Source organism: Solea senegalensis, linkage group LG11, assembly GCF_019176455.1.
Source record: "Solea senegalensis isolate Sse05_10M linkage group LG11, IFAPA_SoseM_1, whole genome shotgun sequence".
NCBI classification, from domain to species: Eukaryota; Metazoa; Chordata; class Actinopteri; order Pleuronectiformes; family Soleidae; genus Solea; species Solea senegalensis.
The window spans coordinates 15,476,435-15,502,582 of record NC_058031.1 but is presented as its reverse complement, the minus strand read 5'-3'; the positions used below and the strand labels follow the sequence as shown (position 1 = coordinate 15,502,582).

At 39.2% G+C, this 26,148-nt stretch overlaps 3 protein-coding genes across 3 annotated transcripts in view; 1 reads left to right on the top strand and 2 right to left on the bottom strand.

The window, feature by feature from the left end:
- Positions 1-3,537: 3,537 nt before the first annotated feature.
- Positions 3,538-7,401, bottom strand: LOC122777904 (PRELI domain containing protein 3B-like). The gene is made up of 6 exons (XM_044039439.1): positions 7,301-7,401; positions 6,370-6,538; positions 6,166-6,255; positions 5,958-6,028; positions 5,708-5,810; positions 3,538-5,623 (listed from the first exon to the last, which is right to left on the bottom strand). The coding sequence occupies exons 1-6, from the start codon at positions 7,330-7,332 to the stop codon at positions 5,507-5,509; spliced, it is 582 nt and encodes a 193-aa protein (XP_043895374.1). The 5' UTR covers positions 7,333-7,401; the 3' UTR covers positions 3,538-5,506.
- Positions 7,402-8,659: 1,258 nt separating this feature from the next.
- atp5f1e (ATP synthase F1 subunit epsilon) lies at positions 8,660-10,381 on the top strand. The gene is made up of 3 exons (XM_044037272.1): positions 8,660-8,745; positions 9,096-9,223; positions 10,211-10,381. Exons 1-2 carry the CDS (start codon positions 8,714-8,716, stop codon positions 9,220-9,222), a joined length of 159 nt encoding a protein of 52 aa, XP_043893207.1. The 5' UTR covers positions 8,660-8,713; the 3' UTR covers position 9,223; positions 10,211-10,381.
- A 66-nt stretch (positions 10,382-10,447) lies between these two features.
- The window catches only part of si:dkey-11f4.7 (piezo-type mechanosensitive ion channel component 2), a 28,966-nt gene continuing 13,265 nt past the window's right edge, over positions 10,448-26,148 (bottom strand). The window contains exons 25-56 of the mRNA XM_044037271.1: positions 25,894-26,094; positions 25,600-25,804; positions 25,120-25,221; positions 24,846-25,011; positions 23,630-23,873; positions 23,396-23,492; positions 22,712-22,871; positions 22,321-22,410; positions 22,090-22,178; positions 21,934-21,999; positions 21,733-21,845; positions 21,517-21,637; positions 21,117-21,194; positions 20,854-21,020; positions 20,472-20,677; positions 19,741-19,887; positions 18,686-19,009; positions 18,297-18,555; positions 17,649-17,837; positions 17,111-17,321; positions 16,792-16,924; positions 16,413-16,560; positions 16,080-16,294; positions 15,770-15,928; positions 15,427-15,574; positions 14,942-15,130; positions 14,629-14,721; positions 13,980-14,149; positions 13,573-13,689; positions 13,077-13,156; positions 12,616-12,841; positions 10,448-11,302 (exon numbers count right to left, since the gene is read on the bottom strand). Coding sequence (XP_043893206.1) covers positions 11,047-11,302; positions 12,616-12,841; positions 13,077-13,156; positions 13,573-13,689; positions 13,980-14,149; positions 14,629-14,721; positions 14,942-15,130; positions 15,427-15,574; positions 15,770-15,928; positions 16,080-16,294; positions 16,413-16,560; positions 16,792-16,924; positions 17,111-17,321; positions 17,649-17,837; positions 18,297-18,555; positions 18,686-19,009; positions 19,741-19,887; positions 20,472-20,677; positions 20,854-21,020; positions 21,117-21,194; positions 21,517-21,637; positions 21,733-21,845; positions 21,934-21,999; positions 22,090-22,178; positions 22,321-22,410; positions 22,712-22,871; positions 23,396-23,492; positions 23,630-23,873; positions 24,846-25,011; positions 25,120-25,221; positions 25,600-25,804; positions 25,894-26,094 — 5,169 coding nt within the window. The 3' untranslated portion in view covers positions 10,448-11,046. The remainder of the gene's footprint in view (positions 11,303-12,615; positions 12,842-13,076; positions 13,157-13,572; positions 13,690-13,979; positions 14,150-14,628; positions 14,722-14,941; positions 15,131-15,426; positions 15,575-15,769; positions 15,929-16,079; positions 16,295-16,412; positions 16,561-16,791; positions 16,925-17,110; positions 17,322-17,648; positions 17,838-18,296; positions 18,556-18,685; positions 19,010-19,740; positions 19,888-20,471; positions 20,678-20,853; positions 21,021-21,116; positions 21,195-21,516; positions 21,638-21,732; positions 21,846-21,933; positions 22,000-22,089; positions 22,179-22,320; positions 22,411-22,711; positions 22,872-23,395; positions 23,493-23,629; positions 23,874-24,845; positions 25,012-25,119; positions 25,222-25,599; positions 25,805-25,893; positions 26,095-26,148) is intronic.

The following is a 26,148-nucleotide window of genomic DNA, read 5'->3' as shown; positions in this document are numbered from 1 at the left end:
CCCAACACAATATAAAAAATACCCAAGTATTCTTTCTCATGATACACATTTATTTTATACCAAAAATGCAAATTTGCAACAAAAAACCCTACATATAATTTAGAACTTTAGAGTAACAATAAATAAGTGTGTAGAACTGATGCATGATGGCACCTACCTGATCAAGGTTATCGACACCTTTGCATCTGTTGTAATATTTGATGGGCTTTCTCTTCCTTTCAACGCTTGCTTCTGGAGTAGCACATTCTTGGCTCCTCAGGGGATGTAAGAGACCAGTGTGTGCATCTTCATAAAAGCATCATCCTCCTCCACTTCACACTCATCTTCAGATCAGTTGGACTACAGCTTGTCTGTTTCTACTTCTGAGGCTTTGTTCATGATCATTTCCAAAGTCTCCTGTGTGGTGTAAAGTCTTTCCATCTCCAAAATGACTACTCCTACACTACTGCTCATACTTATAACCATGGCTGCAGTGCACCTGCATACTAGAACTACCTAAGCAAGACTCAAAACAAAACCCAACTTTGTTTTGGTTCCTGCTGCTAAGGTATCTTTGAAGTGCTGAGAGGCTTCTTGTTTTTATTATTGAAGGGGTTTATAACACAGTATGGTCAAAAAAAAAACTCTTATGAAGTTGGACATAAGACACTCACATTTTTAATACATACACCATTATCCAACATCAATAGTGGAACACACTTATCATTTCAGTAGCAAGAAATGTGCAGAAAATTTGCTGCATGCTTTGAATGGGGAAAGTAGCACCACCTCGTGGAGAAATAAAAAATTGAATTTAATGCTAGTAGTCCAACATGAAAATTTAAGAAATGCATTTTTTCATCTTAAGATAAATGTGGGATCAAAAATAGTATTTTCAATGGGGCGTCTTTTGGTCCCAGGAACAAATTCGTTAAGTTAGTTTTAAATCTGACACTGCAGAAACACAATGCAACAAAATCAATGTTGCTGCCAATCACTGACCGAACTTAGGGACTGATAATAACCAAATACACCTTGAATTGTATCTTACGGAAATCATCGACCGAAACAAACTGGCATTTAAAGGGTTACATTTTCAAAAATATTATCAATATTTGATATGTATATTTCAGGCTGAAGTAGCCAACTTGTTTAAAGTGGAAAAGAAATATTACTATAATGTTTCTACAGCCGTTTCTGGGAAGGTGGCGTTTTCTGCTGCTAGGAACACATGAGGAATTTCTCGCATAGCTTAGCCATTTTAAGATAATTTAATTAACAGAGATGAAGGTTCTAAAGTTAACCAAAACCGAATATCCTCTGGAAAATGTAGTTATATTCATTCAACACAGCCAAAATGGCTTAATTAAAAACAGAATGGCTGAAAAATAGCCTAGGAAAATCCATGTATCATTCGTTTATTAAAATAAAGACTTGTTTTCTCAATATTCCTTTACAAAATCAAACGGATAACGACTGGTTTTTCCAATTTCCGCTTTTTTTCCCCAATTACCTTTCTCTATTTGAGCAATAACTGAATCCAAATAACTGAATTTAGAAACAGTAAACATTTAACATTTTATCGACCAAACATGAAAATAAATCACAGGTTAATGAAAATAGAAATTTGTTGCAGCCCCATTTAAACCAATGACTTAACTGCTGTATATGTAACCAGACAAAACGGCTGCTAATTCAGATAACTGGTTGTCAATGAGGCACAGCTTGAATATTGAGGTAAGACTAATTTTGAGCTAAGCTTGAGCACATAATTCAGCAAACAGAGTCACCATTAAGATAATTTGACAAAAGTTACTCACAATTCTGGACGGGCCACCAATCTGGACCAGGTCGAACACGCCATCCTGGAGCGCCTTGCTGCGTTTTTATACAGGTGCTGATGCACCACGCGGCCACCTTTTCGGCGTCTGACGTCACGCCGCGGTGGTTTTCTCTTCTCTTCTTTTTTTTAAAGTTCCCTATTTTTTAAGGTTTCATTGCGGTTGGTTGGTGCATTATCGCCACAAGTTCGCTCCTTCCGGAACAGTTTCAGTAGTTAAGCAGCGACACTTCTTTCACGTCTTTTTTTCGTTCCACGGCTCGTGCAGCTTCTCTTCAAAGTAACAGCAGGGAACTGTTGGCGAGAGGAGAAGGAAGAAGAAGAGGAAATCGGCTGATTAAAAACACCTGCGTAAAAACTAGCAGGTGTGTTGGGTCACCAATCAATCAGTCTCCACTTTATTGAAGAGGGTTTAGCTGCAGACCTGCAGACCACTACGTGACACACCCACTCAACTCTGATTGGGTCACAGAAGAGACTGCGTCTGAAACGTGATGACGTTTACGCTAAGAAGAAGGACAAAGAGGGAACCGAGAGTTTAAAAACAACACGTGTTATACTTACACAGTGACAGAGGAAAAGGTAAGAATGGATAAAGAACGCATTTTAATACTGAACACTGTATGAATACACTGGAGACCATCCCTACAGCAAGATTTCCTCACTGTCCAACACAATCTTAAATCTTAATCATTGATTTATGTCCCTGCATCTGCACTCCATCTCCCTGGACAAAGACAAAGACATGTACACATGTGGAACTGAGTTTGACTCCAGGTTAACTGGATAGTTTAGGAAACTGTTAATCCAATTTTCACAACAATTTACATCCCATAATATGTGAGTGTCATTAATGACTTCATCATTTTGTCTTATCAGCAAGATAACTCAGCTTCAGGGTCACATGTCCAAGGAAGCAAGGCTCAAACTGGAAAGCCTTAGAGAGTGAGGACTTTGTCAGGCGCATGTAATCCCTGACAACCTTTTGAAAAATGTAAATAGTTAATTGTCTGCTATGCATACAAATAAATATAATATATCATTCATTACTTGTATTCATTACATGGATTTGAAAGTTATACAACTTTCTGTGCAGAATCAAGGGTTTCAGGGCTTTTTGTTTTAATTTCATCAAAATACCTACTGATGTCCAACTGGCTGGGTTTGATTCTACTTAATATCTGTCCACTAACACCTGGACCACACCAGCACAAAATTAACTTTTTCAGGTTAAAAACATGATCAAGTAGACTTTTATTAGTTCTGTATGAAAATATTCAATTTTGAAAACAGTGCCCCCTGGTGATGGCAGACAATATGACATTTGGTATTTGAACTATCAACTCCTACAGCTTTTGGGCAATCACCTTCAAACTTGGTGAGGTCACTTTGGACAAGTTGACGAACTTAAGTTGCTGAAAGTTTGTTTTAAACGTTGACGTGGGCACACGGAGACTTGCACGCCCTGGAGCTCGAACCCATTCAGAACCGCTTGTGATACTGGTTTAAAATTGTATTTAGACCGTCTCATTAAAGCTGTTGTAACTTTTTATGCATGTCCATTTCATTCAAAGCGATGTTCCTCAGTACAGAAGTGCTTATCTGTGGAGACACCGGGAGTTGAAATGGTTTCAGCTGTACGTTCTACTTAAAGAACTCTTAGTTTAAGTTGAGACATTTAAAAAATAAAAATTAAGAAATAAAGGACTATGACTTGATTCATGAAACACTGACTTCTCTTTATTTTGAAACATTTCTGTGCACACTTTTCAGATTCTGTTACATGTTCACATTCTTGGAATGTAACACAACAGCAAAATATAAATATAAGCCTATTTACAGCCACCTGTACTTTAAATGTTCCCCATAGAAAAATCACATTTTGTTCAGTCAGGAAAAGGACTTGATGTGTTGATACTGAAGATAGGAAGGTCAACTGTTAAGGAACAAAGCAGACTTTGAACAGAAGGATACTGAGCTGGACAACGCAATGATGGGATTGAGATACAAAAATAGACTTAACTGAGATCAAAGACAGTGGAGCGAGACTGTGTGGCGGCACCTGGGAAAATTTGTGATGTCACTAAGTTACGCAATACTGCCTCTACATCTCGGAGGTATTTATCAAATTGAACAAAAGTCAATAACTCTGTAAAAATGGTAAAAACTGCACCACCACTTACAGATTCTAAATTAAATGAATTTGCCAGCCTTTGTCAATGATCACCAATACAAATATACAATATATAAAAGTGTATAGGCAGTTTGATCATAAATAATACTATAAACAAACAGTTTCGAAGAGCTCAATTGATAGGGGCTTTTTCATGTTGCATACCCAATGATCCTGAAAAGAACCCAGTAGTGTCCACAACGCTGAAAACACTGGGGATGAATAACATGTAGCTGCAGCTCTGCACTGTCTAAAAAGAGTTTTGAACATTCAAGTCTGTGTTCTTAAAATTTTTGGAATTGACGATGCAGCACATTTTCAGTGGAAGAGAAAAAACTGAATGGAAATAAGAGACTACATGGGAAACATGGGTTAATTTAACCTAAACTCTTCTTGCTTTGTTTGTCTGCTCTGAAGCCTTCAATAAATAACAAACCAAAGGTGACATTGATCACTGTACAAAACTGTAACTTCTCCAACCCCTGCTGCTGAGCTGTGGACCTTATAAACACACACAAGGTGAAAAACAGGCAGACTTCCAGCTGATAACACGGGACAATGTTGGTTGGACCAAACCTCAACAGGACAACATGCAATTTGTGTTCCAGTACCACGTAAGTGCTGTTTGGCCACTTCACCTGCTCTTAGCTCTGATTGATAACAAACACATCTAGGAACACAGCCTTGGATTTTCAGACTGTAAAACAAATACTCAAGTCTTGGCATTTCTAAAAAAGGAGATAAAAAAAAAAATGCTAGTTCAATGTTACACTACACCTGATTAAGTCTCTGGCAAATTTAATGAGTACTGGTATCCAACTGTACAGGTTTTTGATACTTTACTCTTTGAATTAACAAGAAAGCCTCAGTTTCACTCCACCTCTTACACCGTTTTGGGTTGCAGGACTAACAGCCTATTTTGAAATGATAATCCATTTTGTGTCTGTACCATCAAAAGTTTGGTACCCAACCCTACTTACAGTCTGCTTGCATTGAGGAGTTTTTGTCTTTGGGGATATCTCGGCAAGTGACTTAATTTCAGCTATTGCCAGTGCTACTTGTGTTTACAAAGATTTAGAAACAATAAAAACGGGAAATACGAACAAGTGAAGTTGGAAGAGAAGGGTTAGAAAAGAGGAAGTTAATGAATGATGTAGAGGCACAGTGTGAACTTTAGAAAAGAATAAGAGCTTTAACACACAAGTCTACAAGTTATATGAGCTTCAAGTGGAGTCCAATTCAACCCTGCCTTAGTTTGTGTTGCCTTCTTGTTTTTCATTTTAGATATGATCGGCTCAACACTCCCTATCATAGTCCACACAGACAATCAAACTCATCAGAGCAGACTGCTGAGGAGGGAGGAAAAGCAACTTGTGACATACAAACATACTACAGGATGGGGCTGTGGTTACTAGGCTGTGCTGGCAGATGAGAAGTCCCCTTAAAGGAGAAAATGTTCGAGAGGTCCATCGGTTCATGGCAGTTGTAGGAAGCAGCAGCGGGGTAGGCCGTTATCATTTGCCTGCAACAGCTGCTGCCATGGGAGCACGCATCGTACCACGAGCAGTCGCTGCCAGCTCCTCGATTTCTGTGTTTAATCGCATGATGACCCACTCCATGGCCTCCCGACCCTGAAACAGACAAATGAGGCATTAGTGAACGATAGTGTTCACTGACAGGTTTATTGACAAGTCAAACTGTCATATTGAAGTCACCTTGCCAGCGTTAACAGAGATGGTCTTGGCCATGAGACCCTCAAGGTAGCTGCTCAGACTGACACCTTTCACACTGATCAGAGATTCATGTGTCAGCACTGTTCTGAAAAACACAAACAAAAAGGTCACAACAAACCTCCAAAAACATAAAGCATGATGTGGAATTTTATATATAAACAATTACTTTTTTGTAATCTTTCAATCAAAGATGTTTCACAGGAATAGAATTAATAACTATAAAGATATTTACTTTTCCGGATTCTGTGGATGTGGCTTATAGGTCAACTTCTCGTCCACAGATATCAGGTTAGTGAATGTGATCTGGGTAGACAGAATAAAATCGCCATTGGACTTAAAATAAAACAAACTGATAAACAATTATCACTATGTGAGTGTCAAACAACAAGAAATCTTATTGAAAGTGTTTTCAATCACATCTCTTCATCAGCACTACTCACATTTGTAGATTTTAACTCAAAGGTCTTCTCTTTAGGGTCCACTACTGAATGCTCCTGAACATAAATGCATGTCCTTGTTGCCCCAATGATCTGCAAATAGGACAAAATACAGTCATGAAGGTGCAAAGAGAAAGTATTCACATCATCAGTCACTATACAGCTTCCTTTAAACTCAAGTCATTTTTTTTCCATTCTCAAACCTACAGACTTGGCAATGGCAGGTAGTCCCCACTCTGTGCTGAGCAGTCTGGTGCTGTGTAATCGTCCCTGTGTGTCCACACTTCTGTCTAGAACGTCCACACCAAACACACAGGGGTTCATGGGGTTGGGGTATTTCTGCATTGCTGCCTTTGTCACCGTCTCCCATGGGTGGCTGTCAAAAACAATACTGACATTAGAAACAACAAGGTCCTTAAAGGCATTCTAGGTCAAGTTTATGAAATTTAGCAGAGGTTCATTATTAGAAATTGGATATACTACCATGTGTTAGTATCAGTGTATACATGCTTTACAATCTTATGTTGCCATGTTTCAACAGAAAATGGACAAACCAGAAAGAGCATATATGTAACATTGCTACATATACATTACAATCGTCTCAAAGTATCTAGTTCTGACATTATGTAACACACTGCACGATGTCACATACGTAATCTCTGCCATTAACACTTGTACCAATCTGAGGCAGACATGATGCTTTAATCGTTCACGTCAAACACGGTACACTTTTTTGAGCAGCTAGCATCAGATGACCCGACGCTGGCTCAAGGCTAGCGGCTAAAGCTAACCTACCAGTTCACTGAGCTAGCTAAAGCTGTTCGCTTCACTTGTAGCGGTCAAAGAGTGACACAACGACAGCAGCTAAATTACCTCATAAGCGAATGCGACCGGGGTTTGGCCACTCAGTGTGTTAGCCAACAAACACAGACAAATGTTTAGTTTAGGTAACTTGTAGTTTTACTGAAAGTGTTGGGCTCTTTGTGTGAAGTTCTGTGTAGCCGTAGCAGCTAAGGCGGCTAGCAGCTGTTGCCGAGAAAGTGTGGATGGAAAGCAAACACCTGGTTCTACGAGAGGCGAATCGGTTAATAAACGTCCGTATTTGTTTAAACAGTCATCGCAAACCAAAAGTACTCACTTGAAAATGTGCTCTGACGACCAGATCTTCATTTTTACAGTGTTTTTTGTCAAGGCACGGGAGCCGGTGACAGTGTGACCGATGTTATTGGGAAAGAGGGAGGGAACAAGAAAAGGCTTTAAGTAACATGCATAGACTGACTTTTGAAAGACGTTGCGGAATAGCATGCCTTGACAAGAAAATCCGCCTGGACATTTACGTTTTTATTTATGGTTGCAATATATTTGTGCAAGTTCACAGTTTTGGAATAAATGTATTTACAATGTCAAGCTTTGAAAAGGGATTGATCTCGATTTTTGAGTCTGTGACAGTAAGAGAAATAAAAAAAATTCAATCGGATTTTTGGATAAAAAAAACAAAAAACTTTTTGCTCAGGTGTGTTTATATAGTTGGTCAAAATTTCATCAGACTGCCCAGGTTGTGCCGAAAAAGCGATATAAGACACTACATTGCACATTATTATAGCCTCTGTCTGTACGTTTTAATATAGTCACAGAAAACAAATGCTCTGAGTTCTATGAAATTTAGCTTCTTGTTCCAGAAGTTTTTCTGTGGTCTCCTTTACCTTGCCTGTACAGTAATTGTGTGTGTACATTTAGTACTTTTAATTCATTGAAAGTACATTAGTTAGAGTGGCAAGTGGATATAGTCATGATTTGAACATCAAATAGTAAAACTTCATATCACGAGTGAAAAAATATTTGTCCTAAACTCTGCTGTGAGAGGCACAACATTTTTTGTTTACAAACAGGTGAAAATTGTTCAAATTTGTTCTGTCCACTAGATGGCAGACTAATTTGGCTGCCAATAAACATGTTTAAATATGGCAGCAAAGCATGCAGACATGGTCAAGACAACCTGCTGAAGTTCACATTGAGCATCAGAATGGGGAGAAGGGTGACTTAAGTGACTTTAGTGAACATGTCATAGTTGCTGGTCAGAGTATTTCAGAAATTGCTAATCTGAGATTTTCCTGCCCCGCCATTTCTTTGGTTTACAGAGAACAATCGAAAACAGAGAAAATGTACAATGTTCTTGTTTAAACTTCTGTCAACAAGGGGGAGGTTTGGCTATGCCAGGGCCAAATCAAATAGATAATTTGTCCCATCTGTGGGTTTTTGTGCATGTGTGAAAAAAATGTTCCTTTCTGGGAAAATAAAGATTTTCCAATCCAATAATCAGTAAAACCCATTAATTTTGTCATTTACAGTACAGTCCAGCACCGAACCAAATAGACAAACGTTAACATATGTCATGTACTACACAAGGGGGCGGGAAAGAGACCGTATAAACTGTCAATCGTGATTCAGGACTGTTCTTATTGGTTGCGGAAAAAACCCAGAAACCTGCGTAACTGAAATGACGTCATCACGCACGTATCCGACCTGTCCTTGAAGGCATAACACAGGCAAGATGGTCGCTTACTGGAGACAGGCTGGCTTAAGGTAGTAAAACTCGATAGAATATGTATTTATCGAGTCAACGTCATGGTCTGCCGACTGATTCCGTGTTGTTTACAAAGAATTGTCAACATGACTGTAAACGAAGTGTTAGTCGTTATCATAATTAAATGTTACCGGAGTTGCATTGCTATGCTAGTGGCCCGTGCTAGCTGTCCTTTTTATGCTTTTAATTTTTAGCACGTGCGTCATTTAGCAGCCGTTCATTTGTTTATTTTCTGTCAGTGTTTTTTCTGTGTTATTTGGCGTGTCCGAAGCAGTTACAGTCATACTTTTCATACTGATATTCGCTTGCCCTTTAGCATGCGGCTAACAAGTGTGTGTCTTCTCTGCAGCTACATCCGCTTCTCTTCTATCTGCGCCAGCGCGGTGCGCGCTGCGCTGAAGCCACAGCTGAGAGCCGAGGCGCAGAAGGCCGCAGAATCCAATGTCAAAGTCCTCAAACCCAAACCAGTTGCATAGCGTAAGTTCATCATATTCTCAGACCTTAGCTAGCAGCAGTTACAGGAGGCTGACCTCTGCACTTTTCTTTCCAGTCTCGCACACACAGGTTTGCGGAGTTATTGTTCCTTTCATTCAGCTCAATCAAAGCATTACCCTTAAACATAACGATTCATTATACCGCTTTATCCTCCACATGAGGGTCGCTGCAGTGCTGGTGTCAATCCCAGCTGACATAGGGCTAAAGGCAGGGTATACCCTGGACAGATGGCCATTACAGGGAGCTCATAGAGACAAACCCTCCACTAACATTCACATTTACAGTCTATTTAGAGTGTCCAATTTGCTTAATCACCCAGAACCTGGAGAAAACCCATGCACACATGTGGTTACCATGCAAACTCATCCATGCAAACCTTAACCAGTTCATTAAAAAATTAGGTTTTGTGTCTCTGAGAACTACTGGTTCTGACAAGGTCAATGTTTATGCCAGATGTAACCAATACAAGTATATACTCTAGGGCTACAACCGTTAATCAAATACTAATTGGATTGTTTAAATTATATTAATTTAAAAGCCATTTATCTTTCAGCTATACTGTAACTCAATTCATTTTCTTTTTACTGTGATAGTAATCTTGACTAGTAGTGTGTTCCCAAACTTCAAGGTACTTTATACTTGGTGTGTTTACATAAATTACTTTACAATGCAGTATTTAAATAATCAATTCAGCACCAAATATATTTGGAATGTCCTTTAAATATTGATGATAAGTTCTTTTTCTAATGCTCTCTTAAACACACGCTTATTGTGCCGTCACAATTTTCTTAGATCAAAGCAAGTGGCACATTATTTCTCATAATACATTTCTATTTTTTTTGCGAAGTTCTTTTTTCCTTATGATTGAGTGATTTAGGTGTTACCGGTTTGCTGTTCATGTATATTTATTATGTGTCACCTGCAGTCACAGAAATATTTTAAGCTTTTTGCTCTTTTTTTCCCCTGCAGGATGTGATGTAGATAATTTTCCTGCTGGTTCGAGGTCCTGTGAATCTCCTGCACACCATGAAGGAGGAAAAGGAAGATGGACAATATCCAGATGACTTGTTAGAATGCGGACCAGAATGAAATTGCTGTTTTCCCTTTTATTTGTTAATAAAGATGAATATCTGAAATGCATTTAGTTATCTTGTGATATTTGGTAGTTTTCTCAGCACTGTTGATTGAGACTCTGAAAACATAATGTGTAATTACAATTTTTATTTTGATATAAATAAATCAGTGCAGTAGTGTACATGGACATGTTGGTCAGTACAGAGGTATGTGTGTGTGTTGATCAATAAACATATCAAGGGTTTGTTAAAAAGCAGGGATAGTGATGATTGAACTTGACAAGAATATAAACTTGAATTCAAAACCAGAAATGCATGCATTACCCTGTGGACATATGATAAGCAGGTACTTAATTTAACTGCAGTCCAAGTTAAATGGTGTCACCGTTAATTAATCATTGCCTGAATTAAGTCTGAAGTTACTTTCTTTTTGCTCTAAGCAGATAACACAAGTGTAAGAAAAAGAGCTAAAGTACTTCAGAAATCTTTGGAATTAAATCAGCATGTTTGCATGAATATTTAGAATAGGGAACATTTTATGAAAAACAAAGCTTTGTTACAAGTAATAGTCTAATCAGAAATGAATTCTAATGTTGCTTAGTTAAAGTAAGATTGTTTGTTTTCAGTTTATGCTTAGACCACAAATCCAATTTTGACTGTATTCACGTCTGTAACAATTCACCATAATAATTAAGTTTTATTTGCTTTAATACGTCCAGACAGTGTTAAATCCTAGCTGTCTTTCTTCTCTCTGGTCATCTTGATCATGGTTTCCGGTGATCGGAAGAGGAAGATAAGTTTCTCAAACAGCGTCTCCTCCAGCTCCATCTCTCCTGTCTCCCGGACCACGAAAATGTCCGTGCACAGCTTGAGGACTCGGTCCACGCACGGCAGCTCCTCAAACATGATGGATCTGGAGATCCCGTTGAAGAATTCCCTGACGAACTTCCCTATGACCAAAACCACGGACATGTACAGACCTACGATGCTGTGGTGAGGAGCAGAGAGAGTGGACAGAGTAAGTGAGGCTCAGTGTGAGAGTCGTTTCTAAAAACACTGACATTTTGATAAAATTAAATGACCCATACATTTTTCACTGACCTTTGCGCTGTAAAATTAAAGGGGCAGTGGTTCTCCAACTTTTTATACTAAATACCATTTGAGAGCTATAGAAGTAACACCATTATCACCAACGTTAAAATACAGTGGTGCAAATAGTAGATAGACTTTTCACAGAGGCAGATTTATTCCCAACAATAAGATAATTTGCTCTCTCATCATCCTCATCTTTCTCACGTACTTCAGACACTGGTATAGCAAAATTAGATTAAGATGGAGCATTTTCTACGTACTCTGGTCAAAATTTCTCAGCTCCACTCCGGTCACATACCCTGGTATATACAAAAGAACAGTATTTCAGATTTTCCTCCAAGTACCTCCAGAGGAAGCTCACGTACCACTGGTGGTATATGTACAGTTTGAGAACCAGGGCATTAAGAGTGTTTTCTATCGTATCAGTTCCCTTATGTTTAAAGATACAATAGAGAATAGAAAACAATACAGTACTGCTTGTGTGTTCTTTTATCAAAGGTTGCTTGTCAGCAGCGCTTGTACAAACAAAGACATTGATGAGTGGAAACTAAACTGTGCTGAAACAGAAAGAACTAAATGAAAACGTGCCTGTGATTATCTATGGATTGAACTGTGATTGTTACCTGTGCTAAGGTGAGCACAAATGTACCAAGGGACAATAAATGGGTCACCACACTAAAAATCTAAATAACCTAAATACCTTGTCAAACAAGGTATTGGTTTATTCTTTACTTGATTATTTGTTTGTTGCTCATTGTTCTTGTTTTTAAGTAGTGTATTATAAACACACAGTTTGTCAGTAAATTTTCTCAGTCAATTTATAAAGCCATTATATGTAGGCCTTCCTCCGAACAATGTTGCAAGAATTATTGCCCATCAAGTTAAAAGCACCAGTCGTCTTCCATCATGTCGCACACGTGAGAAATTAGGTGAGGGGATGAGCATCATCAGCCATCGGTGTGTATCGACAATGATATGGTACTGCTGAGTGCCTGAAATCTAAAGTTAAAGTGCTTAGAGAATAGAGGACCACAATCCACTGGTCAAGTTTCCTCTGTGAAAGACAGCAAACTTGAAATAAGGAACACAAGTTTTACTCTGAAGATCAAAATGTCTCCCTAAAACCTGAAATGATAGCAAGCCAAGTCCAGTCACAGTTACAAGGAAGATTCCCTGACAGTATATAATCAAAGGTGTCTTGTTACCTACCCATGTCCAGCCAAAAATCCCAGACTGGAGGGGCTGACTTTATCATTGAACACCACAATCTCTATGTTGTTACACTTGGGCTCAGTGGAGGTGACAACAGGTAAGCACTCCTCCACCACCCACCACTGGTCTGCATCTTTCTCTGACGTCCCATTGACCTGCTCAAGTTTAACTGACATGGGCCTGAAGAAAGCAAGTGTCTGGAGGTCTGGTCGGTCCGAGAGCTCTGAAGAAAGACATACTGGGGTTCAATTCAAGTCTATGAATGCTATGATTACGATTATGATAAGTCCAGAACTCACTAATATAACTACACAGAGAATAAAGAAAATCCCCCCAAAATAAAGGTAGCAAAAGAAGTTGAATAACAAAGAAATCAATACATGTCAGAACTACACTACGTTTTCTAGTTAACAAACAATATATGTATATTGTAAAAATCAAACTAAACTGTAACTAACCTACTTTCATCCTGGTAGCCATTTTGGACTCTGGTCCTTTGGGACCCCTAAGGAACTTTGGCAGCAGAGAGTTAATGATCCTACAGAACACAAAAATCACAGTTGAACACATTCTGAGATCAAAACAGAAAATATGTAATGTACAAAAGCATCTTCTCTCATACTGAGTTACATTTCCCCTGAGTACATTTAATAAATTACTACACTGTCACATGTCTGGGCTATGAAAGTGTTAATAAAATAACTGAAAACATACATATTTGTAACTGTATATTTTTAAAATCAGTCAGTCAAACTTTATATACAGAACATTTTTTATGGTTTTTATATAATTATTTTAGGTCTCCAGATAAATTCAGTGTAGTGTAGCATAAAATCATATTGACTGATACATTTACTCATATAACGCGGTAGAAGATGGATGGATGATAATTCTAATATACTAATTCAATCTATAGGTATGAGTTTTTGTGTGTGTATGTTGTCTGAGACCCACACAGGTTTGCTGCTGTTGCCCTTGAGCATGTGGATGATCCCTTCCCTTAAGGTCTTGTCTTCAAACTTCACAGTGTGTTCTCCCACTGACTCTGCATGCATTGATATTGATGCATTCCTGAGGAGGGCAGGGGAGAGAGAGAGAAAGAGAGTATTAAGCAGCACATAAGACTGAAGCATCTGTGACAAGGCATTATCACTAACCTTAACCATAACCATTTAATGCCTAACCGCAATTCAAATCTTAGCCCTAAACGTAACCAGTTCCTCTGCCTCATTAGGACCAGGTTTTAGTCACCACCAGGGCTACTGGTCCTGACAGGGTCAGAGGCCAGAGAGGTCCTAAAAAGGCAACAAATCCAAGTACACACACACATACAGAGTATAACCACACACACACTGACTGACCGTATGAGCGTCCAGCGTAAGGTCATGTATATGTGAGAAGATTTGCTGAGCTCCTGTATCATGGCCTCTCGACTGGCTGGGCTGATGCTCCACAGCAGACTGGCATCACTCTTGATCTTAGCAACAACAATGTCCTCTGTAAAGTAATTCATAATGAACTGCATAGCAGACTGTGTGTGTGTGTGTGTGAGAGAGAGAGAGAGAGAAGGGGGAGGGGGATAACAGACATCCACAGATTAATAAATCATATTTTCTATTTTTCAGTAGTAACATATCATATCATGTTTTTTAGCCAAACCTTGGCTAAAAGAAGTTGTGTCCTTCACACGTCAAGCATTACTGTCTATGTATTTCCTATTTTATTTTGGTATTCATTCTGTTTTCCCATTACAGGCCATTTACTTCCTGTTCCAGCTTTGAGTTCCCATACCACTGATTACATGTTCTTCACCTTATTGTTTGCACTTGTGTCATGTTAGTACTCACAACTCACCCAGAAACTTCAGAACTAGTCATAGCTCATAACACTAGCCCAAGACAGGTGATAGCAATGACAAAAGGTAAACTATAGCGCACACATCAATGCTTCCTAGTGATAAAGGACTCCAGTCTCAGTTTGGTGTTCACAGCAAACTGACATGCATCTTACTGGATGAGTAGCGTAGACTTTGGTCAGTCGGTTGAATCCCTTTTCTGTGTATGGAACCAGGTTCTGCTCCTGGGCACTCATGGTGAACAGAGGCTGTGAAAACAGACACACACACACAATGGACAGTTAAACATGATGTGCTGTATGTTCACTTTAGAGATGGACACTGTCTAAGGCCTGAAATGCACAGTTAGTGGACATAAGTAAAACCATTATCAGTGAGTGTAACACCAGACTGTCAACGAACATTAGCATACAAAGACTAAAAGTTGAATCTTAACACGTATTTGAATGCACTCAAATTCATAATGACCTCATATCCCGCGATGCTGAGCTGGATGGAGACGTCCACCGGCTGATTGGTTACTCCAGCTGCTGACTGGACCAGTGACATGAAGAGGAGGGGGAACCAGATGATGCTGATCAGAGCGAAGATTAGGAATCCTCCCATCCCGTACTTCACCACCTTCTTCTTCTTCTGTCCTGGAACGTGCGGATATTTCTGGAAGAATAAAATAAAAAAAGAAATGACAAATCAGTTGATCAGTGTGAGTTATTCAAACTACTAATTTGCTCTGACCAAGTATGGATCAAAATAGATTTAATTCCCAATTTGACACAATTATTCAATGTAACCACAATAGAAGTCCTATCATCATAATCATCAGGGAAATCATGAATAAGAGGTTTGGGAGTACATATGTTTGCACAAGCAACAATATTATTTACATGTATGCATCAAGTTCAGAGAGTGACATTGTGTTCAATACATGTTATAATGACAACATTCTCACTTACTTTCTCAGACTCCCTCCAGCATTTGAGGATGAATATGTTAGCATAGATGTCTTCAACACAAATCCAATTGGACAGAGACAAAGTGGTGTCAGTCCAAACCCAATCCATCACTGCCCTAAGCTCCGTCAGGAAGGGAACAAAACGAAACCTGGGAGAGAAGGAAGAAGAAGAAAAAGAAGAAGAGGAGGATAGCAAGGATGATGATGGAATTACAACAGTTTCTTTTTGGAAAATAAAGACAATTGAGAAATAAAATAACAGAATGTCAAAGACCCTACAACACTCATAACACATACTTAGACGGTGGAGAGAAGGTTTATTAAACAATGTTTGCATTCCATACCCTTGAAAGAGAAAAAGGTTCAGGTAATTGAAGTTCTTGGTGAGGAAGTTGCCCAGTATGCGGTTTGGGTAACCACATTTGATCTGGTAAGCAGACAGACCGAAGTAGATGCACTTTACAAAATACCAGAGCTGAGCAACAGGATTCCTGTTGAACCGCCTGCAGACAAATAAAAGACAATAAGAATGTAAGAGTCTCCTGAATTCAACCTGTTGGTTTGTTTGTCAAGACTGAACAGAACGAATAATTGAACATAATAAAATATTAATTCAACAGCTGAGTGAACAATAGAAAGTTAAAGGGATCTAACCTCTCAGTGACTCCAGGGAGAATGAAGAACATCCAGAAGTGTATACCAAACACAAGCACCACCTGGAAAACACACTTTCCAAGGAGGGACTTTTTCAGGTAGAGTGCACGATCCACTATCATGGTGCCAAACTGGATGAGCAGCATGACCAGAAAAGCCTCTGGAACCTGGTCCTCGGACAGTGACTCTGTGATGTCAGCTGCTGAGGAGTACTTCTACACAGACAAAGATCATCCTGGATGTGTCATGGTGTACACGAAATACTGTACATTTAAATAAGGTAAATGCATCTTGTAAATGTTCTAACATTGATGAAAAACACAAGATTCTGACCCCAAAAGCCGAGTATCCATATATAGTGACAATGAAGTTGACTACATCGATGAGGAACATGAGAGCATAGACGTCACACACAGGACTGTAATCTGGGTGGATGATGTCGTAGAAAAACTGCCTTATGGGTAAGTAGATGTGAAGGGCACTGGAGGAAAAAGAGAAGTACACTGTCATAATCTCATATAAATAGTAAAACTCATCTACAGGTACACATTTTTAGGGACAAAAATCTAAGACTCATTTCAATTATCCATCAGAACAGAAGAGATGTAAACCGATGCACAAAGAGAAAACGTCTTACAGGCAGCTGATACAGTATACAGCAGTTCATTGTAGGTGTCACACCAGAACCATAACAAACAACAAGACAACATACACTTCTATGATGGCAGCTTTGGTCTGTAACATTCTCTCTCTGATCTGCTGTCTGATCATCTGCCTCCTGGTCAGAGGAGTCTTGTTTTGTTGTCGTCTCATCTTCTTGCTCTGATGCTTCTTAGGGTTCACCTCTCCAGGAAAAAAAAACATAAAAATGTGAAATATTAGTCGCACAGCAAGTATCAGAAGCAAAATCAAGAACCGCTCACAACAAAAAGAATAGATTAGTGGAATTAGGATTCTCTCACAGTAGATTAACATGAACTTTAAAGTCAGATTTGAATATAGAAAACCCTGAGCATTTTCTGAATATTCACCAGACTGAGATTCTGCAGCGTCTCCTCTTTTCCGTCTACAGAATATGGATGTGGTGGAGGCCTGGAGAGGGAGGAACTTCAGTCTGCGTGCAGTTTTCTCTTTGCTGACCATCTTATCTCCACCTGTCATCTTCTTCTTGTCCACTTTCTTCTTCATCTTCTTGAAGAAATCAGGCATCTCAACCTCCTTGTTGTCCCACAGGCCATGGCACTGTACAGTCACAGGCACATGGTGTATGAGGTATGAGGAGCTAATATTACAGTAATACTGTCTTATTTCCAAAGTGATATCCAAGTAGTAGGCTACCATCAGTGTATAAGATAGCTAGTTAAATAGTTTTATAGTCATTTCATTAAAAAATACCATTCATTTCCACTCAAATTCTCCATTGTTATAACCAAGCGTAGTGATCATAATACAAACGACAGATTAGATATTACCATCTTCCCTATTTCAAACTATTACCGTACTATTGCCATTACCGTTACTTCACCGCTATACTGAATTAAGTGATAATGAAAACCTTTTCATGCTTACCTTGAGGATAGAGCGGTGGAAGAACAGAGCAAGCAGCTGGATGAGGTCAAAAAGGACATAGCCATCCTTCTTCTCCACCCCGATGATGTTGGGCATGGCAAATGGCCGCTCAGCGTTGATGCCTCTGTAGGCAGATGTGGTCCAGGGGAAGAAACCAAACTGGAAAAAGTACTTCACCACAACAGTCAGCTGAGAGAAAAGGGAACGTGACATTAGAGGCACAAAGGAGGGTAATCATACAGTATCTTTCAGCGGCAGTGTTACACTCTTTGACCTTTACAGACATTAATAAATCAAATGCAAAATAAAGCGAACATCAATTGCAGTTAAGAGGAGTTAATGATGGTCAAATTCTGAGTCATTAGTTTCAGGTGTTCTTCAATCGAACATGTGTTCAATTGTGTAAATTGTGTTCCCATTTAGAGGTTAATAGAAGATTAAGTACCACAGTAAGTGGCATTAGCGGACACCAGAGTGACTGACAGCTGGTATCAGTAATGATTAAAGAATAGTTGAAGACAAAAGTTGATCCTTATTTTATTTAAATTTGTATTATTCCCCCAACAAGTAATCATTTCGATCTTAAGACTAGCAGTATCCCTGGTGTCTGTTTTCTCTAAAATGAATGATTCTTTTTAGTTTGACTACCTCTGTGTAGATTATTGCAGTCATCCAGAAGCGTTTGGAGGGCCGAGGCACAGACAGCATGGCCCAGAGAAAAATGAGAATCGGCAGGATGAGAGAGAGGAATGAGGCCGAAACAATGTGATTAAGGATGATGACAAAATAGCACAGCATCTCTGATTTGGACACCATGGTGTTGTAAAGAGCAAACAGCAGCTTCAACGGCCTCGGCAGTGTCACGAAAAACTTATCAGAGTCTGAGATCTCATCATTTTCAAACATGCTGCAGGAAGAATCGAGGGAAACAGAGAAAAGACAGAGAGGGAAAGAAAGAAAAGGAGATGATGATTAAAAGGTTGTCTTTCTTTTAGCAAAAGATTTCTACAGTACTACATTTCTTGTGTTGAACTAACTTGTTGAGCAGCAGCTCACTGGCAGTGAGGTTTCTTGTTTCCTGACTCAGAGGCCTGGGAGATTCTATGAGGTCTAGACTTTTTTCTCCATCACTCTCCCTAAAACCTAGTGAGGGGCATTCTGGGTATTCATTGCATTCATCTTCTTCAATCTGCTGTTGTTCCACCTCTCTATCAACCTCATGCTCTTCCCCCTGTCGTTCCTCCTCCTTTTCTTTCTCTGTCCCCTCCTGTTCTTGCTCAGGCTTTCGCTCATCATCTGTATCGTCCTCATCACGCTTGTCGTGTTCGTAGTCTTCCTTTTGAGGGGAGTCATCTTCACAGCTTTGGAGACAATGAAACAGGGAGGTTTTACCAACAAGAATTAAGGACAATTGCACACATGAAGAGGGAAAGTGTTGTGTTGTGCAAAAACACTCAAGAAAAAGACATTTTAAAAAACAAAAAACAAAAACAGAGCTGCAGTTTTGGAGATTGGTAGACAAACCAATAACAAATCGTTTCACATGTGCATGATGGACTGGTCTACAACAAACCCAGTAAAGAAGTCACCTAAAGTAACATTTCATGTGAGATTACAATAGTCTTTCAATGATGATAATAATGCAGCAAATGATTGAAACAACAATATTAGTGTGGACAGTTAGATTCTGAAATGTATTCACTCTATATTTTTTAATGATATTAAGTATCCAACGAAGCCAATTAATATTTATACAATATAATGTGATCTATTACCACAGTTTGGCCATAAAAGCTACATTTATTTTGGTTAAATTATATCATATCAACATACAGCATGTGAAGGGCAACATCTCTCAATACAAAGCAAAGCAGTTCAAAAAACAAAACTGTAATAAACATAATAGTAAAATGACCACCCCTCCAAAAAATCATTACATTTGTAAATGAACAATTTATAACCAAGCAGTTGTACTGGATTACATAACATAGGTATAGGTACAGCTAATTAAGCTTATGCTTATTGATATATTACTGTATCTCCACAAACCTTTAGCAAATCTCTATGTGAACCTTAAAGAGTTCTCCTTCACCTTGCTGAAAGTTCATCAATGTCGATGTTGGCCGTTTTCAGGAGCCTTCGTCTGAACTTCTCAGTGGGCGGCGCCACAGCAGGAGGCTCGTCCAGCTCCTCCTGAGTTGGCTGCCGAGAACCCAGCATCGTTTCTTCTGTCATACAGCTGAAAGTGAGCAGGAGAGAGAGAGAGAGCAGATACTCATCATCCCATAGTGTAACAAATATATATGGTTCAAATTTATTGTGTGTGTGCTTGTATTTGTTTGATTGTTAGGCAGTTTTTCGGAAAAAGTCAGAAATGCCACTTAAAGCTTCAGTGTGGAACCTATGCTTTGCATTATTTGTCCTGACTGCACCCAGGAATGTTGGAGCTGTGTGAAGCAGACACAGACAAAGTTGCACTTGCAGGCACATAGTCAGGCAGTTGTTGAGGAGAGCGCGGTTGGTAGAGATTTCATCATTTTCAATATCCAATGATCATGTTTGTTTGAGAAGCTAAAATTGTTAGTCCAAATTAATTTCCAGGTTTGTTTTAGGCATTGCATCAGCATTGTGTGAAATCATTTGACAATGGTTAAAATATAAGCAAACATTTGCTTATATACTACTACTTGAATTACAGCTTTAGGCTCCACTAGAACCTTTTTTTGTAGTGTATCTAGATAAAGACACAAAGTAAATGCAGGGAAGAGAATGACAATGTGGAAAAAGGTAATTATGTGAGAAACTCAGCGTCCAATAATATACCTAGAAATGCTGCTGCCCCAGGAAGTTTTAGAGGCCTGGTTCTTCAGCATGGCATATTCATGACGAGAGGAGGTAACAACGGGTGGTGAAGGTGAAAGGGGAGAAGGTGAAGGGTCATCTAAGAAATCCTGAGACATCTGTGTGTTCTGGCGAGACATCCAGTTTTCATAAAACTGCCTTACACTCTCCTGGCTCACCTCTTTGCCCTGAAGAGAAAGACACAGAGATAATGCTTTTTCAACTAATGTAAAAAAAGTAAAATAAAATTCTAATTCTAAAGTCTGAATCTAATCCACATTAACTATTTTGTGTTTTGCAATGCAAATCCATACTGCGGAAACAAACTATTTTAAATAAAATGTTTGTTTTTTTTTCATCCCACCTTTTTTTGCTGCTGGTTGAGCAGCGCTCGCTCAAAGCACAGCACTTTGGAAATGTCCCTGTTGTCTTTACAGAAGGAGTTCAGACCCTCCGTCATATCGTCCAGTAAAGCCTGAATAAACACCCAACTGAACTTCACGGTGTTAATGATGCGCTGCAGGATGTTTTCTGTCAAGAGAAAACAGGTATGTACATTTGGAACCAAAAGTCTGGGGTCTTTTCAACATTGATAATAGACCTCAGTGTGTGTCATGTGTGTTTTACCTTTTTCTCCCTCTCCCTCCTCATCCACCACAGTGCTTTCCTCCAGTTCATCCTCACTAGAGTCTGCTCTTTCAATGCCTGGAAAATTAATTGACTGTTACAACATGTCTACAGCTGATGTGTTCGCTCATCACAGCCACACATGTGGCTTGACCTCAGTTACTGAGATGTTTGAAAAAGTATTTTTTGACGGATTACAGCAGGTGGAGATGTTAAGAGTTTGCTCAGTGACACCTGGAACCAACTTTGGTCAGTATCTGTTTATAGCGTAACACTTCACATTTCTGAACAGTAACAGCATGGTTATAGTATGGTTATATCAAAACTGTAAGAAAGAAGCTGTGGATCAAAGTAGCTCATTTAAAGGCACGATAGTGACAGTGACAGATAATGATCTCACCCTGCTCTCTTTGCAACTCTCTCTTTATTTTTTTCTTCTCTTCTTTCTTCATTCTCTTCTTATCCTTATTCAGGTTCTTCAGAGCAGACTTAGAGCTGGTGACCCAGGCATCATATGCCAGCTGGAAAAAGACAGACACAGAAACATGTCATCATGACTGAAGATGATACCATACAGAGAGTTGTGGTTCACTTTTCATGGAAACCTTTTTCTTACCTGGAAAGCAGATTTCTTCTTTGGTGGTTCTTCCTCCTCTTTCTTCTCTGCGACTTCTTCCTCTTCGTCCTCAGTGTCACTTTCAAAGAGGTGGTAGCCACAGTTGTTTTCCACTGTGATGAACAACGCAGTCACTATGCTGTGCTCCTTTGGCATCATTGTGAGATTACAAGTGTTTTGTTGCTTGGTGTTGCTGCTTACCTCCAGGCTGAGAGACCCAAGGCTTCCACCACTTTCCTGCATCTCTCTTTGCCTTCTCATCATCACCTGAAAAACACAGTTCACATAATTTGATAGCTGTGCATGCTTAGATGGGATATTAACAGTTTAAACAGAATATAGATTCACTTGTGTTACCCAGTGTCAGCTGCCCCTGATCAGCAGGAGGTCCTGGTTGGTCTGCTGAAGCAGGACGCCCCCTCTGTTTAGATTTGATCTTCTCCATCCTAGAAGAAGAGAGTGTAAAGGTAAGTTGTTACTTTCTGTGTCATGTTTTCAAGAGAGACACGTGACCATTCAAGAAATTATATTGGTGGTCACAGTGAACCGGAGCCAACAAATCATTTTGTTTTACTGTACGTGTCTTACTGTTTCTTCAGCGCCTCCACCGATTTCTTCTCCAACTCCAGTCTGACAGCTACAAGCTTCTTCACCTTGGCCTCAAACAGCTCAGCGCCCCTTAGAATAAAGAAGATAGAGAGGGGAAGAGGAACAGTCAAATCATACAGTATGTTGAAATTGCCAGGTGAAGTCTGCAGATGTAACTTACTAATTAAAATGAAAAACTTAAATTATTACAAACTATCTAACTATATGAAACACCAGATGATTAATTGAGGTTTATGATAATAATTAAAAGACTCGATTATGTCTTTATGATTTTATGTTTTCCAACATTTACCTCCTGCTGCCGCTTGTCCACCCTCAGCTTATTGTTACACCATTATTTCTAAAGAGACAGCTGATGCAGCGTGCAAACCTGGAGGCCAATATCTTAGAAGACTTGAGCTCAGACACCACGTAGAGGAAGTAGTAGCTGAGGAAGACCCTCCTCTGTGCCAGGAGAACTGTGAAACAGATTGCATCCCAGATGATGCCGGCCTCGCCCTCTGGCAGCTCACACTCATCATCAGGATCAGCTGACACACAGGACACAGAAAAAGTTTGTTTGCAATGTGCAGTAACGTAGACAAATGTTTACTTGACACACAGTTACTCATATCAAAAGTTACACATGTGATAAGCTGCTAACACACACCATTTTACAGTACAGTTGAAAAATACCATCACACTATTAAAGGGCACATTTCAATCATCAAGATCAAAACACAATAAGATCATTTTATAAATAGTAAACTTTATGTAGTCCCCCCAAAACAAATTTGAGAAGTACTGAGTTAGGGGAAGTCATAATTTAGATATTTTATTTTGTATAGAACTAAAAAAATAGATTTCCTTTTTCAGTTATCATCCAACCTTTGCAGAAAATAATGTAGCTGTTTATTTTTTTCTTTCTGGTATTAAATTATACACAATAATCTAGATAAATAAAGACAAAAAGTATGTAAGTGATACAGTATGAGCATGTGAAAATTATTCATGTGAAAGCAATGTATACAAATATATATAAATACTATGACGTAATCAGTGATTGTTTACATACGGACATCGTAGTCTTTGATGGTGCAGACCATGCTGAAGGCCTGAATTAACCAGCAGCCGCTCTTCAACAGGCTGTCCAGGTAGGCACAGGAACCGAGCTGATCACAAAGAATACAGTGAATATTATGATCAACAGCACAGAACCCTCTGAAAGGAAGCTTAAACAATGAACTGCTGCGTGTCTTCAATGAGTTTGTACACAAATGCAGTCCTTCTCGATGATGTGGTAACTCACAGACAGCAGGTTCTTCATGGCGATCACAAAGCAGGTGTAGCCAATGAGCCAGTCCCACAGACGCAGGATGTATCTGACGGGCTGCATCAGCACGCTGCCTCCAAACAACATGAAGTAGAAACAGGCCACCAGATATCCCAGACAGAAGATGTTGATCCGAGTGGTGCCAGTGATGAATATGAGGCAGAGCACCAGCCAGAAGGAATAGCTGAACACAAACACCTTCACCATGTCAAGGTAGCACCTGACGACCAGACACAGGGGTTAAATAACATAATCTTGTTGTTTAACATGTTGATGTTAAATTTCACTTTTTTTCACTTACCCATTATTCAATTATACATTATTCATGTATTCAGTTTTTAATTAAAACATATCTGTAAAGCAAGTAATTGTATGTTTTACCTTATTACAGAACAAAAACAAATAGTCTCAGAATAATAGATGTGAAGCTAAGTCGGCAGACAATGGACTTACTGCTGAATTCAACTTTTTAATCTATCCAGACTAAGATAATACACCATCTGTTTATCAATTGTAGCAGTGAGAAAATTGTGTAAATGGATTAGTTAAAAATACAATTAATAGGCTTAATATTAATAGGTTCAAACAGGATGCCAGATTTTCTGTAAAAGTCCATCTCGATTGGTAGCTTTGTATCTTATCTTCTCAGGTGTCACACATTACTCAACTCCACTAACCACATATGAAATGTGTTGTTTTGTTGTTCTTGTTGGCAAGACAGGCATGCTGTGTTTATTTTATTTTTTTGGTCAACTCTAAGGCTTAGTTAATACAATATCAATAAACTGCAAAACAGTTGTTTGTGGACAGATCAAAGTGTTCAAGCAACAAAAAAGAGGGAGTGAGAAAAGGCACTGATCTATCATGGAAGTGGGAGATGTCCTTGAGTGCTTATTCAGCAATTTTAGCTTACCAGAACAGCTTTTACGAGTATGACAGCAGACATAAATTAACGATCTAATGCTACTAAAACGACCACAAACCAGAATGATAGACTCCCAGTTCTCCACCTGCAGTTTAAGCTATTTGAAGAGATTAACTAAGTGCTCTGCTTTTATTCAACATATATAAATTAACATTTTGAGGGTGAACCGTGTGCATTGTCATTGGAGACAACTAAAAAAAAACATTAAATTACATGAGATGGGGCAAATATGGGAGCTAATAGAGCTGAATCTCAGGATGAGCTGACCTGCAGTGAATGAAGTTATTGACAGGTATGAACTGGTTGAATGAACAAGGATCCAGACTGCGGCTGATCTCAACATTGTCTCCAGCCAGCAGCCGCACTGCCGCGCGGTTTTCCTCCTCAAAAACATGCCACTGCAGAGACGAGCACAGCAACAGGAGGTGGTCATCTGCAGAGAACAGGAGAGAGAAGGACAGGATTACAGAGGACAAAATGAAGAACAGAGGAATAGATAGAAGAAAAGCTAAAGGAAGGAGGGAAAGGAAAATTGTCTCACACAATATGAATAAAGGATTAGGTCTCATGGCAAAGTCAGGCATGTAAAACCACTTGATGACATTAGAGGTCAAAGGTTGACCTGCAGTTCTCCAGGGGTAATCTGAAGCAAATAAAACAGAGCAATATCAGCCTATTTGTTTATTAATCAAAAATCAACAAAAATGTTCAAAGTCGGACTAATTTTGAATTAAACAGACAAAATAAACGTTTTTGCTAACATCATGCTGCACTTTTTTTATTTTATTATTATCTGACAGCAAAGTTATAATTTCCCCCCAAAATTGAAATCAAACCATTCAAATAATGCTTTAGTCCCTTACTCCATCTAATTCTATATTTGGAGCAAAATGGTCACACACTTTTGTTTAAAAATCAGGTTTAATCAAATCTATGTTTTTTAATGGGAATTTCAATAATGTCCTTTTGTAGAAATAAATCATTTATACAAAAATAACACAGATCATTATAACTTTCATACCGACACAGAAGGCCGGGGGAATGCCGATGCACAGCAGGTACTGCAGCACCATAAGCCCTGCAGTAAAGTAGCAGTATTTAGGCCACACCTCCCCAATAGCCTTCCTGCGTCGCCTTGAGATGACAGCCAATAAAGCGCATGAATGGAGCAGGGCATAGAAATCCATCCTCTGACCAATCACATTGACTGCCACGATTAAACTGATCTAAAAAGAAGTAGTGCATGAAAGTAGTCAATGCCATAAATCTTACACAGCTCAGAAACAGACACCCAATGCATTACATAAAAAAGTACCTCCAGTCCAAATTTGTAGAAGCAGAAGTTGATTAAGTACTTGATGCAGGGAAGGACCCCATGATCCAGATGCTGCCTCGTGATTCCCTGGAAGATTATGCTGAAGGGTGGGGCCTTCAGGTCGTTGTGGAGACGGAAGTAGAGCTGGTGGCGATGGACTGTCGCTTCAAATGCCAGCAGCCCCAGCACCATCAGGTGGTTCTACAACACAGGACAAACTTTCTAGAGTAAAACAAATCTAGGACGTAATGGTTC